The sequence below is a fragment of the Myotis lucifugus genome, unplaced genomic scaffold, assembly GCF_000147115.1.
Source record: "Myotis lucifugus unplaced genomic scaffold, Myoluc2.0 scaffold_121, whole genome shotgun sequence".
NCBI lineage: Eukaryota > Metazoa > Chordata > Mammalia > Chiroptera > Vespertilionidae > Myotis > Myotis lucifugus.
The window spans coordinates 1,806,038-1,825,575 of NW_005871169.1; the positions used below are offsets into that span (position 1 = coordinate 1,806,038).

At 38.5% G+C, this 19,538-nt stretch overlaps 1 protein-coding gene across 4 annotated transcripts in view; it reads right to left on the bottom strand.

Annotated features, from left to right (window-relative positions):
• Positions 1-2,134: 2,134 nt before the first annotated feature.
• SLC39A12 (solute carrier family 39 member 12) overlaps positions 2,135-19,538 on the bottom strand; it is a 70,358-nt gene continuing 52,954 nt past the window's right edge. For 2 of the 4 annotated variants that reach the window (XM_023758081.1, XM_023758080.1), the window contains one exon: positions 2,203-2,331. In XM_023758081.1, the coding sequence (XP_023613849.1) occupies positions 2,203-2,331 (129 nt within the window). Of the gene's footprint in view, positions 2,332-19,538 lie in introns of all 4 variants that reach the window. The other 2 variants (XM_023758079.1, XM_023758082.1) reach the window with 2 other exon arrangements.

A 19,538-nucleotide genomic window follows, 5' to 3' on the forward strand; every position in this document is an offset into this window, starting at 1 on the left:
CCACTGGGCTATTGGGTTGCTGGCCTGGATAAGCCAATTAATCCACCTGATGTGGATTAGCAAAGAGCCAGTTTTAAGGTAGCTCGAGGGAGGGTTGGGAGCCGAGAGAGGTGCCTTTGGGAGCCACTACAGCAAACTGTTTTCAGGATGACCTCTGCATGACCTCTGACGGTCAGGTCTCTGCTTACAGTCAGGGCACACTGGTGACTGGCTCACAGAATACTCACTGAGAATGTCCCTCCAAATCCTTCCCCAGCCAGCTGCCTTCAAGCCCCTCTGGAACCAGCCCACAACCTCACCAGAGGAGACATATTAAACTCACTCTAACTTGAAGGGTATGAAGTGGGTAGCTCACATCACAAATTTTAATTTAGATAGCCCCAAACTACTCTAAACTGGAACTTGGAACAAAGTCATCATTAGAGCTTTTCTAATTAAATTGGCTAAAATTAAGGCTTACTGTTAAAATCACGACTTGTTCATCGAAATCCAAATACACATAGTGCCAGGTGCTACTTTGTGCAACCTCCACACTGTGCTGACATGTACAAAGGGTTTTTGTTTGGCTGCAAGTTATTCCCTAAAAAAAGAAGGGCAAAACTCCCCGTGTTCAGTCTGCTTACCTTTCAAGGCAAATATGTGTACTACTCCTTATCCAGTCATTCCTGTGATAGATGCGGCTCTCAAAGGCAAGGGGGTCAAGAGAAGATTTTAAACTGGGAACTCAGATCTAGCACAAGGTTTGTGGTGTGTTAATCAACTTAAAATCACATAGCCCCTCGGCAACAGAGTTGTACGCATGCTCTCTGTGAAGCCAGGTGTGCCTGACTTCCACCACTCCTGTGGAGCTCAGAGGGGTGCCCTGACCTGCAGCATCAGCCTTACTATCGCTGGAAAGTTGTTCAAAATCAGTCTTGACCCCATCCCCCACCAGGACTTACAGAATCAGAATCTCTCAGGAGGGATGCCAAAAGTCTGTATTTTAATAAATCCACCAGTTAATCCTAATGTACGTCAACATCTGAGGACTATTACATTTATCATGATGCCCCCTTAAATCAATCTCTACAAACAACTGAAGGAGAAACCCACCTCATTTTTTAAAACAAATAAAAGTGGTTGAAAAAGACTATGCTTGGGTGGGACCCGGCAAAGGTATCTACCTCCTGGTGAGTAAGAGGTAGCGGGGATGAGTTTGATTGAGTGCCATGAGTCATTTGGGCAGTAAAACGGGCTTTTCCCCTTGTCCATATATATTATGAAAAAAATAAGAAAAATATTAGGCAACTCTTTTCCAAGAAAAATGACTAAAGCCAGGACTATTTTCTATTTTAATAATTTTGCTAGGTTATTAGTTATGTTGCTTGTATATTTCATGAACTACCTACTGAAATAAGGTTTAGGGGTCTGTTTCCTCAGAAAGAATATAAAATACATCTTGCTTGTCAGTAATATTATTCCTATAAACATGCCCTGTTAAATCTGTGTGAGCTGACACATTAATCTACTGCCTGACTTAAGCTTTGTTATTTTTAAAATTTTTGAGCTTTATCTTGCCTGGAGCAGATTTCATTTGGTGATTATATAGAAGAATGCTGACATATTACCCTTCAGGCTTCCCAAGTCTGCCTGTTTATAAGCATTTATGAGCTGGTGAGACAAGCTTCCAGGTGAACGATACTATATTGGTTTCGTGAGAGTTGATTCTGAATCCGACATCCAGTAACAGAAGGTAATACAAACCATCACATTCAAACTAAATTTTATTACATTTATTTGGAATTTAGTTTGCTTATGGTTATAATCGCACAGAAAAAAAAATATTTTTGACATCAAGGAAGTTGTAGCAAATTTTATCCCAACAGGCATCTGTTCACTTCACATATTACCAACAAACATTTTTTTTATTAAGAAAATGATATTTTTGACAGTTTACCAAAATTAATTTAGAATTTACTAATAACTAAAAAAGGTATGATTTCCATGATGTTGTAGACTGAAAACAAAATTTTTATTAAGGACAACCTGACATGTTTATACTACAAACACAAAATTGCATTATAAAATTAATAAGTTAATGAACTAAAAGACATACTTCACTAAGGTAAAAATACTTAATTTACAAGTCACTATAGAGCACAACAAAGGGAACAAAAATGAGACCATATAAATTCATTTTTGAAGGATTTTGAGGCTTTTAACTTATATTTTAATATTTTGTTCATATATAGCCAAGAGTAACAGAGAAAGCCAACCTAGGGTCAATCCAAAATTCTGCAGGAGAAACATCAACCAGGGTCGCCGTGTTTGAACATGAGTCATTTCAGGAAGCTAAAAAAAGAATAAAAAACCAGAATAAGATCCAGATATATTCACTGCTGGGAAAAGTTTGGTGGGAAAACATGAGGGACTCTGTTATTCAGAACTTAATAACCTTTAAAATTCCCAAAACAATTGCAAAATGCTTAATACCTACTCTTAACCGAAATTTTTAAACATAAGATAAATTAAGCTGTTTGATTGTGGTTCGAAGGATCCTAGTGTTGCCAGTCTTAAAATAACATAGTTATCAACTGAAAGCAAACCCTTCTTACTTTTGTTTTTAGAAAATGCTTAAATGTGAAATAGATAATAGATAGAAGGTATATTTTTTACTGTTCTGTTATGTTTATGAATTTGCTAAATACACTGTTTATTACAAAGCATATATTTGTTTCTTTTCAAAGAGATGACCTCTAGAACAATCAAGTTATCACCTCCTAAGGCTGTATTTTATTCTCTGAGAGACAAGTGACCACCGTTTTATATTTGTGAAATGCCACGCCATTGGAAGGGCGGTGTTCACTCAAGCATCTTTGTGAAGTGCCTCAACATGTTATTGTTTCACATTCTTTTGAATCCCTGACCCTGAGAAGATCAGAGTGAGTATATCTCTCTTACATCATAGAGAAAGAGTAGGCTCAGGTCAAGAGACTTAACCTTGTTATTAGTGACATTTGGGGCTGAATAGTTCTTTGTTGTGGAGATCCTCTTGTGTTTTGTGAAATGTTTAACAGCATCCCTGGCTTCTACCCACTACAGGTCAATTGTCCCTCTGCTCCCAGTCATGACAACCCAAAATGTCTTTAGATGTTGTCAACTATCCCTGGGAGTGAGGGTGGGAATAAAAATCTCCTCTGGTTGAGAACCACTGGTTTATTTTATCTAGCAATAGAAAGGTCAAACATATGAAATATGCAAGGGTTTCAGATTTATGGCTCTATAAAATAGGTTGACATATTTATTTAATGCCTATAGAGGAACATCCTGAATGTTCTGTTTGTTTGTGCTTGAGATGGACATTTATCCATTCTAATTAGCTCAACAGATAGGAGAATTAGGATTATTGCAACCTGCTACTCACACCCCAGCACGGAGCAGTGGATTAAAGGCAACCGGTTTCCTTCTGTTCCGGCACTTTGTGTCTCAGACTATATCTGTGAGACACAGTTATGCCACCTCAGGTCAAGTAAGGGCTCAAACTTTAGCCTTATTTCCAAATATTGGAATAAGACATTTTATAGTTCCATCTTCTTCTTCTTCTTTTTTTTTTACACAAAATAACTAATATTCATTTATAAGATGTGGCTGAATTAATAGCTTCTCTTACCTCCACTGTCTCTGGTGCCACCTAGCTGTTATTCATCTTTGACAAAATAGTACAAGTAGTTTCTGGAAAGATTTTCTTGGCAAATAGTGATAAAATATGGATCATTTATTGAACCATCATGATTATGAGATGTAATGGAGAAAAATGCTTCAGATGAGGTATAAGCATGGTGATGAAAATGGTTCTTGTTCAATAGATAGAACTTGACATGAATTTTCAAACCATTAATGTCTTAATGAACCTACATTTAGTAAGCTCCTTTTTATTTCCCCTCTTTGCTTCAAACTTCCACTCAGGATATTTGTTTGGAACGAAGTAGGTCTTGATTAGGGTAGATTTAATAGCAAAAAAAAAAAACTAATACAAAAAACACAGAGAGAGAATTAGTGTCTAGAGAATTCCTGCAAATATCAATCAGTTTATACTGACTAAATTCCCAAATGCCACAATATCTTGTTAAATTGCTTGATCTATTATTTATCTCACTAGCTTAAGCTTATAGACCTGCTGTTTGCTTATAGTGACATGATAGAACTCAATACGTGTGTTTGTAAGAGCTTCCAGTCTCTGCCACTGGTCCCACTCCCAGTGACAAAACCAATAATTCTTTATTCTGAGTAAGTAGATGGCACCACCCACAGAAAACATCATGAGTATTTCAGAGCTCCAGGAACCACCATTCATATAAAATACAATGTCTTCTGTGGAGTTTTGCAACAGGTTCCCTGCCTTTATTTTTTTTCCCCAAAAATAATTGGCTCTATGTTAACTTGCCATCCATTCAGGTGTGCCTTCTAGCAGCTCATATTTCTCTCAAGGTCTTTCCGAATTCTCTGGCTGAAGCTCTTATGCAATGTTTATTTTCATTTACATTCGTTTTATTGTGCACTTTCTATATCTCCCTCACCCCATTATCTTTTAAGATAAAATTACTAACTCATTATAGCTATTAGAAAACATTGGCTCCGGGAGGAAAATGACTTATCCAAGTCACACAGATGTGATGTCAGAACTAGGAAAGAAGCCAGGTGACCTCATTACTATAGAAGACATACAAACACAAAGACCAGCTCTCTATGTGAATTCATCTCTATTTTTAGCAATACATTTCTACCTAATTAAAAAAATGGAAAATGAAAACACTAAAAATGTCCAATTAGGCATAAAGTAGTCACTGTATGTGATGAAAATATGTAATACAACATATAGATATTAGGCTGCCTTTGTCATAAAAGATCACATTACTGGTTCTGTTTTTAAGTCAGACAATATGCACCCAACAAAAGCTATAACAGCACACTAACATTGTAAACCTACAGAAGCAGACAAACAATGGAAATTAACATAAATTAACATTTAAAAAGAAGTTTAAGGAGATTCTCCTCTCGATATTGAAGCTTTAATTTTAACTTGGGTGGTCTAGCTGAGCTTTCCATGTCCACACATAAATAGGTTTGGTAAGAAAACACAGCTTAGCTTGATTTTGAGACAATACTTGGCTTTCTTTTAGGTGATTATAGATGAACATATGAACCATAATATCTCTTGGGTCCATACCAAAATACCAGAGAGTACTACAGAAAGTCTTTCCAAAAGATACAAATATAAAATGCCAAAGCTCAAACCACATCTGATTACAGCATTTCATTGTTTTGAATACACCCATATATATTTTATACATTTCAATCAGTAAATTTTGAAGGAAAATAAAAGTCCAGATGAATTAACTTTAAGCGTTTACATTTTGTTTTTACTGTGGGTTTTTTAAAAAATCTCTATAGGAGTTTAAGTGCCACCATCTTTCCCTGGCTTTCAAGAGAGAAAAGTTACCTTTACTTCCAGGGCAATTAAATTCCTTTATTAAATAATTTTACAGATCTTGATTTATACCCTAAGACCAGAGAGGGTGAAATGGTAGAGTATATTGATATTGATGTAAAAGGTAAAAAAAAAACACACACACACAAAAAAGAGAGAAGAAATGTTAGCAAAAGAGAAAAGAAATGTTAGCAAAACAGCCTTGCTTAGAGATAGAGCTAAGAGAAGTGTTCTTGAGATTTCTGCTAGAAAGTTGGGATCCTCGAAGTAAAAAGTAATCTCCTTTTTTTACCTCCATGCTTAGTAAGTTTCCCAACTCAAATGAGTTGTAATTTTCTGGAAAAATATATTTATCTAAAATGCAACCTTTTAACATGCAATCAAGTTCTTTTCTTCAATTTTGAATCAGGTACAGGAAATTTCCCGAGATGCATATAGTCCACATGTTGACTGAGACTTGTCTACAGTTAATGGTTCCTGCAAGTTCTACTAACTAACTGAGATGTACTTATGATAGTCAACAGCTAATTAAGATTTCTGAACATTTTAGAACAGCGGTTCTCAACCTGTGGGTCGAGACCCCTTTGGCGGTCAAACGACCCTTTCACAGGGGTCGCCTAAGACCATCCTGCATATCAGATATTTACATTACGATTCATAACAGTAGCAACATTACAGTTATGAAGTAGTAACGAAAATAATTTTATGGTTGGGTCACAACATGAGGAACTGTATTTAAAGGGCCAGAAGGTTGAGAACCACTGTTTTAGAAAGTAAATGTTTAAATTTGAGTTAGTTCCCATAACTATATTCCAGTCAAGATGATACTTTAAAATGAATGCTCACAGAAAATATTAGAACATATCAGGAAAGAAAGTGGACGAATATTAACATCATGTACTATATAATAATTATATACTAGGGAGGACTCATCACAGAGAAGAATGGTCTATAAAACATCTTCTGGAACTAGGTTTTTGTCTTTCCTTGTACATGTAAGCTTCAGACTCTTCTGTCATTCAAAACCTCTGTTTATTTCCACCTGTAATCTGAAACTGGCTTCTTATTGGTATAATTAAACACCTATTACTGGATATTTCAACACTTAACTTCAGTATGGTTCATAAATGTACATACTGAAAAAGAAAGCTCAGCATTCAATGCTTCTAAAATACACTGAAATTTTCAAAGGCCCATTGTTATTAAAAATTTACAATTCAAATACAGAAATTCAACATTCATTTATTAAAGACATTTGGTGATCTCTTTGAAGATAAAATTGTAATTTGAATATTTTTTCTCTCTTAGGAAAGTGTAGCTTTTGGCATCATTAACTCTCAAGAGAAATGATTTTCTTTTTCATTCATGAAGCTCACTTAACTGATTTATGACATCTTTCTTTCAGAGGGACCCTAAAGTCCATTGTGCACAAGGAGTCAGGTATACGTTTGCATTTGGTAAGAAAAACCATCCTTGTCGCTTCAAAAATGTGATAAAAAAAAAACCTCAAACTTATATTGTAGGACATCCTAATTATGCTTAATTAAGAGCACACATTTTGTGGGCTGCTCTAACTCTGTTACATTTGTAAATGGCTTAATTTTGTCCTTTCAAAAGACACAAAGTTGAGAACAAAATGGGAACTTGTTAGTGTCACAATTTTGGTTGTAAATCTGCAATTATCTGTTTGCATGTGTAAACTGTACACTTAGTAGTTGAATATCAAAGACTTCTAGTTTCTGGCATGGCACTTAAAAAGATTAAAATTCTGCCAGTGTGTCTTAACAACAAGTAAAAAACTGGGAAAACTGAAAAAACAAAAAATCTTCTTAGATATGTCAGAGAAGTGAGGTCACAGGGCAAACTGCTGGCAAAACACAAGCAAACAGGGAATACCACTTCCTAGAGCAAAATTTCTTCCAAATTAATGTCAGACACTAAGCCACAGATCCAGGAAGCTCAGAAAACATTAAGCAGGATAAATGCCAAAATACTACCTATAGGCATATCATTTTCAAACTTTAGAAAATCAAAGATTTTTTTAAAATCTTGAAATAAACCAGAGGGGGGGTAGGGGGGAATACCTATAGGCAGATGAGCAAGGATAATAATTACATATAAATTCTCCTCAGAAATTATGTGAGCAAAAAGAATGAAGTGAGAGAAACCAAGATGGCGGCATAGGTAAACACCGGAGATTGCTGCCTTGCACAACCACTTCAAAAATACAACTAAAAGATGGAACGGACATCATCCAGAACCACAGGAAGGCTGGCTGAGTGGAAATTCTACAACTAGAAGGAAAGAGAAAAGCATACCGAGACCCAGAGGAGATGCAGTGCAGAAGTAAAATATAAAGGTGCGGAGGTGCATGTGGAGAGGGCTGGCAGCTGAGGTCACGATTGTCTTTTTCAATTGGGAGGGAGTCTCAGGCTCTGAGCTCCAGTTCCAGGCGAGTCTCTGGGGACCCAGACTCATACGGGAGAAACGGGACTGTCTGGCATTGGTCGGAACTTGAGGGCAGCTTTCCCTCGGAGGCACACGCAGCGATTGAGGGGGCCTCTGAGGACAGGACTGAGAGCAGCCATACTGCTCGCTCCGCCCGCCCTGTTGATGCCCTGGGACCCCGCCCCGCCCAAGCCGTGCACAGAGGCTTTTACACATGAAAGGCCCCACCCTTTGTAATCTGAAAATTACTTAACAAACTGCAGCTGCCCCAAGGCCCCAGGGCAACTTGCATTGCTTTACAGCTGGCTTCTGCTGGGTAGCCTCAGGCAGAGGCTAGATTAGCACCTCCTTAGATCCAAGAGCCAGTGTACCCAGTGGTCAGAGTGGGACCATCCAATTACAACTCCTCAGATCCATAAGGGACACACTCAGGGGGCAGACTCAGTGAGCACCAAAGCCCCACTGAAGCAAGTCTTGCCCCATAAGGGTGTCTTCAGCACAGAAGTTCTCCCACCGTAGACACAGCTGATTCTCACAGCCAATTGGCCTGGAGGTCAAATCCTCCCAGTGTTCCCCTACAACAATCAAGGCTTAACTACAACAAGACTGTGCACAAAGCCCACAAGGGAGTGCACCAAGAGTGTCTACCTCAGGTAATTGGGGAGGCTGAGCCACTGGGCCCTATAGGACACTTAGCACAGAAAGCCACTCTATCGACACAGCGAAGCATAAAAAATGCCAAGACAAAGAAACAGGACACAAATGACAGAAATGGAGGAAAGCAAACTACTGGATATAGAGTTCAAAACCTCACTTTTAAGGTTTTTCAAGAATTTTCTAGAAACCGCCGATAAACTTAATGAGACCCTCAAGAAATCTAGTGAGACCCTCGATGTTGTGATAAAGGACCAACTAGAAATTAAGCATACACTGACTGAAATAAAGAATATTATACAGACTCCCAACAGCAGACCAGAGGATCGCAAGAATCAAGTCAAAGATTTGAAATACAAAGAAGCAAAAAACACCCAACCGGAAAAGCAAAATGAAAAAAGAATCCAAAAATACGAAGATAGGGTAAGGAGCCTCTGGGACAGCTTCAAGCGTACCAACATCTGAATTATAGGGGTGCCTGAAGAAGAGAGAAAGCAAGGTATTGAAAACCTATTTGAAGAAATGATGACAGAAAACTTCCCCTACCTGGTGAAAGAAATAGACTTACAAGTCCAGGAAGCGCAGAGAACCCCAAACAAAAGGAATCCAAAGAGGACCACACCAAGACACATCATAATTAAAATGCCAAGCGCAAAAGACAAAGAGAGAACCTTAAAAGCAGCAAGAGAAAGAAAGTCGGTTACCTACAAGGGAGTACCCATAGGACTGTCAGCTGATTTCTCAACAGAAACTTTGCAGGCCAGAAGGGAGTGGCAAGAAATATTCAAAGTGATGAATACCAAGAACCTACAACCAAGATTACTTTATCCAGCAAAGCTATCATTCAGAATTGAAGGTCAGATAAAGAGCTTCACAGATAAGAAAAAGCTAAAGGAGTTCATCACCACAAAACCAGTATTATATGAAATGCTGAAAGGTATCCTTTAAGAAGAGGAAGAAGAAGAAAAGGGTAAAGATACAAATTATGAACAACAAATACACATCTATCAACAAGTGAATCTAAAAATCAAGTGAATAAATAATCTGATGAACAGAATGAACTGGTGATTATAATAGAATCAGGGACATAGAAAGGGAATGGACTGACTATTCTTGGGGGGGAAGGGGTGTGGGGATGCGGGAAGAGTCTGGACAAAAATCAGGCACCTATGGATGAGGACAGTGGGTGGGGAGTGAGGGCGGAGGGTGGGTTGAGAACTGGGAGGAGGGGAGTTATGGGGGAAAAAAAGAGGAACAAATGTAATAATCTGAACAATAAAGATTTAATTAAAAAAAAGAATGAAATGAAATATTTAAAGTGTTGAGAGAGATAAATCACAAACCTAGAATTCTGTGCCCTCAAAATTAACCTTAGGACAAAAGGAGGAAATAAAGATATTCTCAGACACAAAAATTGAAGGAATTTGTTGCCAGTAGGCCACCCTTGCAAAAAGTGTTAAAAGAAGTTTTTTGGCCGAAACCGGTTTGGCTCAGTGGATGGAGCGTCGGCCTGCGGACTGAAAGGTCCCAGGTTCGATTCCGGTCAAGGGCATGTACCTGGGTTGCGGGCACATCCCCAGTGGGACATGTGCAGGAGGCAGCTGATCGGTGTTTCTCTCTCATCGATGTTTCTAACTCTCTATCTCTCTCCCTTCCTCTCTGTAAAAAATCAATAAAATATATATATATAAAAAAAAGAAAGAAGTTTTTTGGAGAAAGAAAAATGATATAGGTCAGAAACTGGAATGTACATAAAGAAAGAACATCAGAAAATGAATAAGTATTTTCTTACTCTTAATGAATCAAACAAATTTGTTCAAAATAATAGAACAATGCATTAAATTATGTATGCCTGTGTGTGTGCACATGCTTATGTATAGTGAAATGAATGACAACAATGACACAAAGAATGGAAAGATGAATTACGAATATTTTCTTATTACAATGTGCTTACATTATCCATAAAACAGTATAGTGTTATGTTAAAGTAACATTGGATTAGTTGTATGTATGTTGAAAACTCTAGGGCAACCACTTAAAAAACTAAAAATGGAAATATAATTAATATACTGAGAAAGGAGTCAAAATGGAATAATATAATGCTCAATTAAAACCACAAGGTGGAAAAGATGTAAAAGATAAAATTAGCAACAAAGAACAAGGTCAAAATTAGGAGACAGTAACAAATATGGTAGATATTTAACCAACTACTAGAGGCCTGATGCACGAAAATTCATGCAAGAGTAGGCCTTCCTTCCCCCAGCTGCCGGCATTGGCTTCCCTCCAGAACCTGGGACCCGGGCTTCCCTCCTCCAGCCACTGGCAGGCACCAGGGACCCTGGCTGCTTCCCTCCTCTGGCCGCCCACAGGCACCCAGGACCCGAGCTGGCTTCCCTCTGGTCCCAGTTTCGTCAGGAAGGATGTCCAGTCTAATTAGCATATTACCCTTTTATTATTATAGATATCAGTAATCACTCTAAGTGTCAATGGTCTAAATACACTAATTAAAAGACACTTTTCAGAGTGGATAAAAAAAATAAGACCCAACTATATGCTGTCTACAAAAAACCTGCTTTAAATATGAAGAAAAAATGTAGATTAAAAGTAAAGGGATGGAGGAAGCTATATCATGCTAACTCTCATCATAAGTGAGTGAGAGTAGCTACATTAATTTCCAACAGAGCAGTTACCAGGGGTAAATATGGACATTAGATAAAGATAAAAGACTCAATACTTCAATAATCTTTAATGTATATGTTCCTAACAACAGAGTGTCAAAATATATGAGACAAAACTCAGAGAACTGCAAGGAGAATCAGATGGAGAGTTGGAGACTTTACCACATCTCCTTTAGAAATAGATAGACCCAGAAGACTAAAAATCCATAATATCACAGAGGAGCATCTTCAATAAACTGGATATAATTGGCATATATAAACTACTTCAGCCAATAACAGCATAATTAACATTCTTCTCAAGCTCATATAAAACACTCACCTAGACAGACAACATTGTGCCCATAAAGCACACCTTAATAAATTTAAAATAATAGAAATTGTATAACAATGGAATTATACTATAAATCAATGACAAAAGAAAGCTGGGAAATCCCACCAAATACATAGACATTAGGCAACACAGTTCTAAATAATACAAGGGTCAAAGAAGAACCTTTAAGATAAATTAAAACCTATTTTGAACTAAATGAAAATGAAGATGCAATTATCAAGGTTTTGGGGATACAGTAAAAGCAAGGTTTGGAGGGAAATAGTAGAAATGAAGAAAGATTAAAAAAAATCAATAATCCAAACTTCCACCTCAAGAAGCTAGAAGAAGAATATAAAATTAAATCTTAACTGAGAAGAAAATATAAATAAACCAGAAATTAACAAAATTGAAAACAGTAAATCAATAAAAAGAATCAACAAAGCCATAACCTGATTCTATGAAAAGATCAATAAAATAAATAAGCCTCTACCCAGGCTAACTACGGAAAAAAGACAGAAGGCACAAATTACTTATATCCAAAATGAAAACAGGGACATCACTACAATTTTCATGGACAATAAAAGCATAATAAAGAAACATTATAAATAACTCTGTGCCCACAAATTTGTTAACCTAGAAAAAATGCATCAATTCCTTGAAAGACACAATCCGCCAAAACTTACACAAGAATAAGTAGACACTGTATAGGCCTATATTTATAAAATAAATTAAGTAACCTTTCATTCAATACAGAGAGCACTAAATACAGATGGGTTCACCAGTAAATCCTACCAAACATTTAAGGAAGAAATTATGCCAATTTTCTATAATCTTTCAGAAAATAGAAGCTGAAAAAATACTTTCTAACTCATTCTATGGGGCCAGCTTTGTCTTAATACCAAAACTAGACAAAGGTAAAAAAAAAAAAAGAAAACTACAGACCAATATCTTTCATGAACAGATATGCAAAAAATTCAACAAAATAGTAGTAAATAAAATTTTAAAAAATGTATAAAAATTATACACCACAAACAAGTGGGATTTTTTTTACAAGGCTAATTTATCATTCAAAAACTGATTAATATAATCTAGACCAGTGGTTCTCAACCTGTGGGTCGAGACCCCTTTGGAGGTTGAATGACCCTTTCACAGGGGTCGCCTAAGACCATCAGAAAACACATATATAATTACATATTGTTTTTGTGATTAATCACTATGCTTTAATTATGTTCAATTTGTAACAATGAAATTGGGGGTCACCATAACATGAGGAACTGGATTAAAGGGTTGCGGCATTAGGAAGGTTGAGAACCACTGATCTAGACTATAGCATCAACAAGCTAAAGAAGAAAAATTACATGATCATATCAATAAATGCATAAAAAGCACTGACAAAATCCAACATATATCATGATTTTTAAAAAACTCCCAGAAAACTGAGAATAGAGAGAAACTTCCTGAAATTCATAAAGGGAAGAAAAGGGGAGGGTAAGGAAATGGTAGGGAGAGTAATATAGAAAAAGAAGAATAAAAACAGAAGAAAGGGAAATAAAAGGTATACAGACTTGGAAGAAGAAATAAAACTGTCTTTATTTGCAGTTGAGATGATCTCTATGTAGAAAATCCAAAAGAATCAACAAAAAAGTACCTGGAACTTATAAGTACGTATATCAAGATAGAACGTTAACATACAAAAGTCAATCGCTTGTCTACATGCCAGGAATGAACAAGTGAAATTTAAATTAAAAACATTACCATTTACATTAGCACCAAAAAATAAAATACTTACTGGTATATATAAATCTAACAAAATAGGTATAAGATCTATATGAAGAAAACTACAAAACTCTAATGAAAGCTATCAAGGAAAAACTAAATAAATGTAGAAAATTTTCATGTTCATGGACATGACAATATTGTCAAGATGTCAGTTATTCCATAGACTCAAGCAATGTCAACCAAAATCCTACAAGTTTTTCTATGGATATTGAAACACTGATTCTAAAGTTTACACAGAGATGCAAGACCCAGAATAGCCAACTTAATATTGAAAGAGAAGAACAAAATTGGAAAATTGATACTACCCAACTTCAAGATTTACTGTAAAGTTACCATAATCAACAATGTGGTATTGGTGAAAGTACAGACAAACATACCAATGAACAGAACAGAGAGGCCAGAAATAGACCCACAGAAATAGAGTCAGCAGAACTTTGACAAAGATGCAAAAGTGATAAAATGAAACAAAGATAGTCTTTTCAATAAATTGTGTTGGAATTACTGGCATGTACAAAAGAAAAAAAAGAAAACATACACAGGCCTTGGTTATTCCTTGTGACAGAAATGTAAAGGAGGGTGTTAGAGTGCATTTTCTTTTAGCATTGTATTTTATTATTAACTAGAGGCCCGGGGCATGAAATTCGTGCATGGGGTGGGGGGGGTCCCTTAGCCCAATCTGCACCCTCTCCAATCTGGGACCCCTCGGGCCTAATCCGGCAGTTGGACATCCCTCTCAGAATCCGGGACCACTGGCTCCTAACTGCTCACCTGCCTGCCTGCCTGATCAACCCTAACTGCCCCCCCTGCTGGCCTGGTAACCCCCAACTACGCCTCCCCCCCCCACTCGCCTGGTCATCCCTTACTGCCCCCCGCTCCCCGCTGGCCCAGTCACCCCCGTCATCCCTTACTGCCCCCCCAACCCGCTGGTCCGGTCACCCCCAACTGCCCCTGCCCATCTGGTCACCCCTCACTAACCCGCCTGCTGGCCTAGTCACCCCACACAGCCTGTTCGGTCGTTCATTCAGTTGTGATGGTCGCTTAGGCTTTTATTATTATAGAGCAGTGATGGCGAACCTTTTGAGCTCGGCGTGTCAGCATTTTGAAAAACCCTAACTTAACTCTGGTGCCGTGTCACATATAGACATTTTTTGATATTTGCAACCATAGTAAAACAAAGACTTATATTTTTGATTTATTTTATATATTTAAATGCCATTTAACAAAGAAAAATCAACCAAAAAAATGAGTTCGCATGTCACCTCTGACATGCGTGTCATAGGTTCGCCATCACTGTTATAGATAGTAAGACTCTCAGCACAGATTGAGGTATTGACTCAACAATATCCCAAAATTGGGAGATGTGTTCCTACTGACACAGGTAGGGCTTATTTTGAATTTAGGTCTTTTTAAATTAGCAGTTGTGTTCACAGAAAAGCTTAATACAGCAGTCTTAATTTTTCTTATCAAGCAAGAAAGCAAAGACCACAGGATCTCTATGTATCTGGAATTACCAAACTTAGAGGCTTATTGTTAAGTTATTTATTAAAATTCATCATTAGATATTTTGTTAAGTATTTAAATACAGAATATTATAGATTCCTAAATTGCAATGGTATCTGCCCATGGGAATTCATGAAAAATAAATGAAAACAGAAGATAAATGAAATTTTCCTTTTTGAAAACTGAGCTATAAGACACAGACCATGACATTGTCATTCACAATTACGAAAGACAAAAATGTTACCTGCTTTTCACTGGTACTTAACATTTTACCTCACTATTATTTTTCCTTAGGGAAAGTCAATTCAGCTAGAAAAATTTTTACTGATTTCGCTCAGCAAAGAGAGTCACCAGCCAGCTTTAGCATTTTCCTAAAAGATGGATTACTTTGGAAGATGTATGTTTGTGTGTGTGCACATGCACAGGCATGATTTTAGGAGACTCACTAGAAGAAAGGAAACACAAGTAGCAGAAAAACACAAATATTTCTGGTAGTCATTTTTTTTTCAAATTACAGAGTTCAGCATTCATCCAAGTTGTGTCTATTAATCATTTTCTCAGTAGAAAATAACCTAAGTGTAGGATTTGACTAGTTTTAGAGAAAGATAATAGAAATCTTCCAAAAGTGTTGGTATGAATGATTCATCCTTCTTGCTTTTGTGAAGAAATAATTGTGAATGTTAAATTATATTAATTTTGCGGCTGAAGTGGCTTTTAAATGCTTGTCTTTTTTTTTCACATCAAAAAAGTATTTGAAATGGTGTCAGTTGTAGTTATTGATTTTAAATACGATATATGTTGAAAGCAAATATGTATGTCAAGGCCATTTTACATGTATTTTTCAAACAAAACATTCCTTTTCAATGCATGGATATTGTTTAAAAGGCATTACATCTAGGTATTGCCAAACTATAAAGAAAGGATAACTTACTTGTTTTTTGGACGGAGAAAGGACTTATTTACCAGTGCTGAACTGCACTGGATTTATCTAGATTTCTCTGAGAAAGAAACACTCAATCAAACAATACATTGGAATATAAAAAATAATGGAAAGGAGGGAATCAGATCAGTATCCTAAAAATATAGATTCTATTTTAGTTTAATTTCATAGTCGGGTGATTATGAGGTGAAGCCTAGCTAGAAACAGCTGTTTTGTGTCAATTTATGTTCTTTTCACCAATTCACTATGTTGAAACTGTTACATTTACTGAACTTAAACAATTGTAGAGAAGCCAATGGATGCTTTTCACCTGGACTATTGGTGATCCTATTTATTGACTGGGCTTAATATTCAATCTTATTTTTGTGTATTTGGGTATATTTTAAAAGCAAAGGATCTTAAGTTCAAATTCAAAATACTTTTTACACTACCTTTCGTACAAGAAAATTTATCTGGAAATTGGAAAATGCTCCAGGCAAAGTCTGGCTGAGATTTTACTTGGAGGAGACACTTGCAGGAAGAGGAGAGATAAGCAAATTGCTCTAAGTGGCTGTTTTTCAATCTTGCTGTATCCTCCCCCATTATTATATAAGTGAAATTAAGATTGCAGGAACTTTAATAATAGTCTCAACAAGGAAGTTAATTTTTAAAAGAACGTCTGCAAAAAATGTACAGAGGGAAGGCCATAACATTGGGAGAACTGTGTAGTGGTGGAGGCTGGAAACAATATTCTCAACAGATCTGCCTTGATATACTCAGAGGGGGCACCTGAATTTTGGTTTGTTTTATTTGGTTCTGGCATGAATTGGTGAGTGCTTCTTTCTCTGAGTTACAACTCCCCCTGTCAGCTTGGGTGTTATTAATGCATTGGGTCCTGGGCAGTCGTCCAGTTCCACCGATTCTAGGGACATCTTCAGCTACATTCATAGTGAGAGCTCCTTGAAGTTGCCATGGGCCTATTGCTATGGAAACCATCTCACAGGATCTAAAACCTTAGGAAAATTGCCTAAAGATTTGAAACTTGTTTCAGGTCCAAAATAGACCTTTCCTTGGCATAACCTATTTATATTTTTAATAAATTAATTTAGTATTTAAAAAATAAGTCACATTTGTTAAAAATAAAATCTCTCTTATCCAAACTGCTGAAGAAAACAATATTCTCAGAGCTTGTCTTTTCCTCATCTTTGAGAACTTTCATAAATGGTAAAGAAGGTAGAGCTGAGAAATCCTCTTGACTTTCAGTCCGAGAAGTTTCTTACAAGGAACTCGGTTCTGAGCATGAGATGCTCCTACATAGCTGCCTCTCTTTCCAAGTACAACTATACCAAGGTTAGCATCACAAGGATATATTCATCTTCTATAGCTGCTGTTAACAAACTACCATTAACATGGTGGCTTATAACACAAATTTATTATCTTATAAGTATCTTACAGGGTCCCCAGGCTAACTTAAATGGGTCAGCTGTGCTGCTCTCCTTTCTGGAGCCTAGAGAGAATCTGTTTCCTTGCCGTTTCCAGCTTCTGGAGGCTGCCCGAATTCCTTATCGCCTGGACCCCTTCCTCCATCTTTAAAGACCCTGCTCCTGTTATCACAAACCTTTCTCTGACTCATGATGGAGAAGATTTTCCACTTTTAAGTACTTATGTGATTAGATTTGGACCACAGATAATCTAGGATAATCTCCCCTTCTCAAAGTCCTAAACCTTAATCACATCTGCCAGTCCCATTTGACATGTAAGATAACACATTCACAAATTCCCAAGATTAGGACATGTATATCTTTGGGTTAAGGGTGGGTCATTACATGTATAGAGAACAAATCTCATGAAATCTTTGTAGCAAACATGGGAATATGAAAGATAGCAAACCAATAGAACTGATTATAACCCAGATTAAGAGAAAGTGGATAAACAAGATAAATGGATACTAACCTATCCATCACAGGGATTATTGATTGTATCAGATGCTTCTGTTATATGACACTTCAAATATTCTATCTTACTTTCCACAGATAGGTGGAAGACAAAAGGATGGAAAAGATATTCTGTGCCAACAGTGGGCAGGAAAGCAGATGTGACTGTATTAATGCCAAAGAAGATTTCAAGACAAGGAGTTATACCAGAGATAAAAAGGTACCTTTCAGCATGATAAAATGTGGATTCATCAAGAATCCTATATAATAAAAGATTAATATGCAAATTGTCCCCACAGGTGGGAGTTCAACCAACTGGGAGTTAGACATGCACTGACCACCAGGGGGCGGTGCAGAACATGGCAGACATTGGCGATGTGGTGCTGGCAGTGGGCAGCATGGAGGTGCTGCCGAACCCGATGGGCCCCAATGAGAGTGGGACCGGTTGGATGGTGAAGCAGGTGAGTGGGTGGCGCCAGGCCAAGGCAGGTGCTAAGGGAGGCCCCAGCCAGCAGCTGGTAGCCTATAGGGACTCTACCTGTGCATGAATTTTGTGCACTGGGCCTCTAGTATATAATAATCCTAAATAGTCATGCATCTAATAACAGAAATTCAATCACATAAAGCAAAATTGATAGAACTAAGAACAAAATAAGCAAACCCATGAATATAGGTTTATATCCTATACTAGTGGCCTGGTGCATAAAATTCATGCATGGAGGAGGGGGTGTTCCTCAGCCTGGCCTGCACCCTCTCCAATCTGGGATCCCTTGAAGGATGTCCTACTGCCGGTTTACAGGGATCGGGCCTAAACCGGCAGTCGGACTGCTGGCTCCTAACCACTCTGCCTGACAGCCTGATCACCCCCAACTGCCCCCGTGCCAGTGTGCTCGCCCCCAACTGCCTCCCCTGCCAGCCTGCTCACCCCCAACTGCCCCCCCCCACTGGCCTGCTCACTCCCACCTTCCCTCCCCACTGGCCTGCTTGCCCCCAACTACCTCCCTGCTGGCCTGCTCACTCCAAACTGCACCCCCCTGCTATCCTGATCACCTAAAACTGACCCCCACTGACAGCCTGCTTGCCCCCAACTGGCCTGCCTGCTGGTCTGCTTACCCCCAATGGCCCTGCCCCCCACCAGCCTGATCACCCACAACTGCCCTCCCGTCTTGGCCTCTAACCGCCTCTACCTCAGCCCCGCCAGCATGGCTTTGTCCAGAAGAACGTCCGGAAGGTCTCCTGGAAGGTCTCCCAGTCTAATTAGCATATTACCCTTTTATTAGTATAGAGGCCTGGTGCACATGTGAGGGCCGGCTGGTTTGCCCTGAAGGGTGTCTCCGATCAGGGTGGGGGTTCCCTTGGGGCATGGGGCAGCCTGGGCGAGGGGCCTGTGGTGGTTTGCAGGCCAGCCACGCCCCCATGGGGTGAGGGTCCCCACTGGGGGAGGGGGGGTGTGGCCAGCTTGGGTGAGGGGCTGAGGGCTGTTTTCAAGCTGGCCATACCCCCTTCAGAGTGGGGGTCCCCGCTGGGGTGCCTGGCCAGCCTGGGTGAGGGCTGTTTGAGGCTGGCCCCGGTGACTCAAGCTCCCAGCCCCTCCTTTTTTTCTTTTTTTTTTCAGCGCCTCCTTGAGCGGAGGGAAGCAGGTATCTGGGATTTATTTATCTTCTATAATTGAAACTTTGTAGCCTTGAGCAGAGGCCAGGCTGGCCAGGGTGGGCGGGAAGCTTGGCCTCCTCCATCACCGGGGGCAACCCAAGCCTCCTGCTCGCTTTAGCTCCATGGCCACCGCCATCTTGGTTGGGTTAATTTGCATACTTGCTCCTGATTGGCTGGTGGGCGTGGCTTGTGGGTG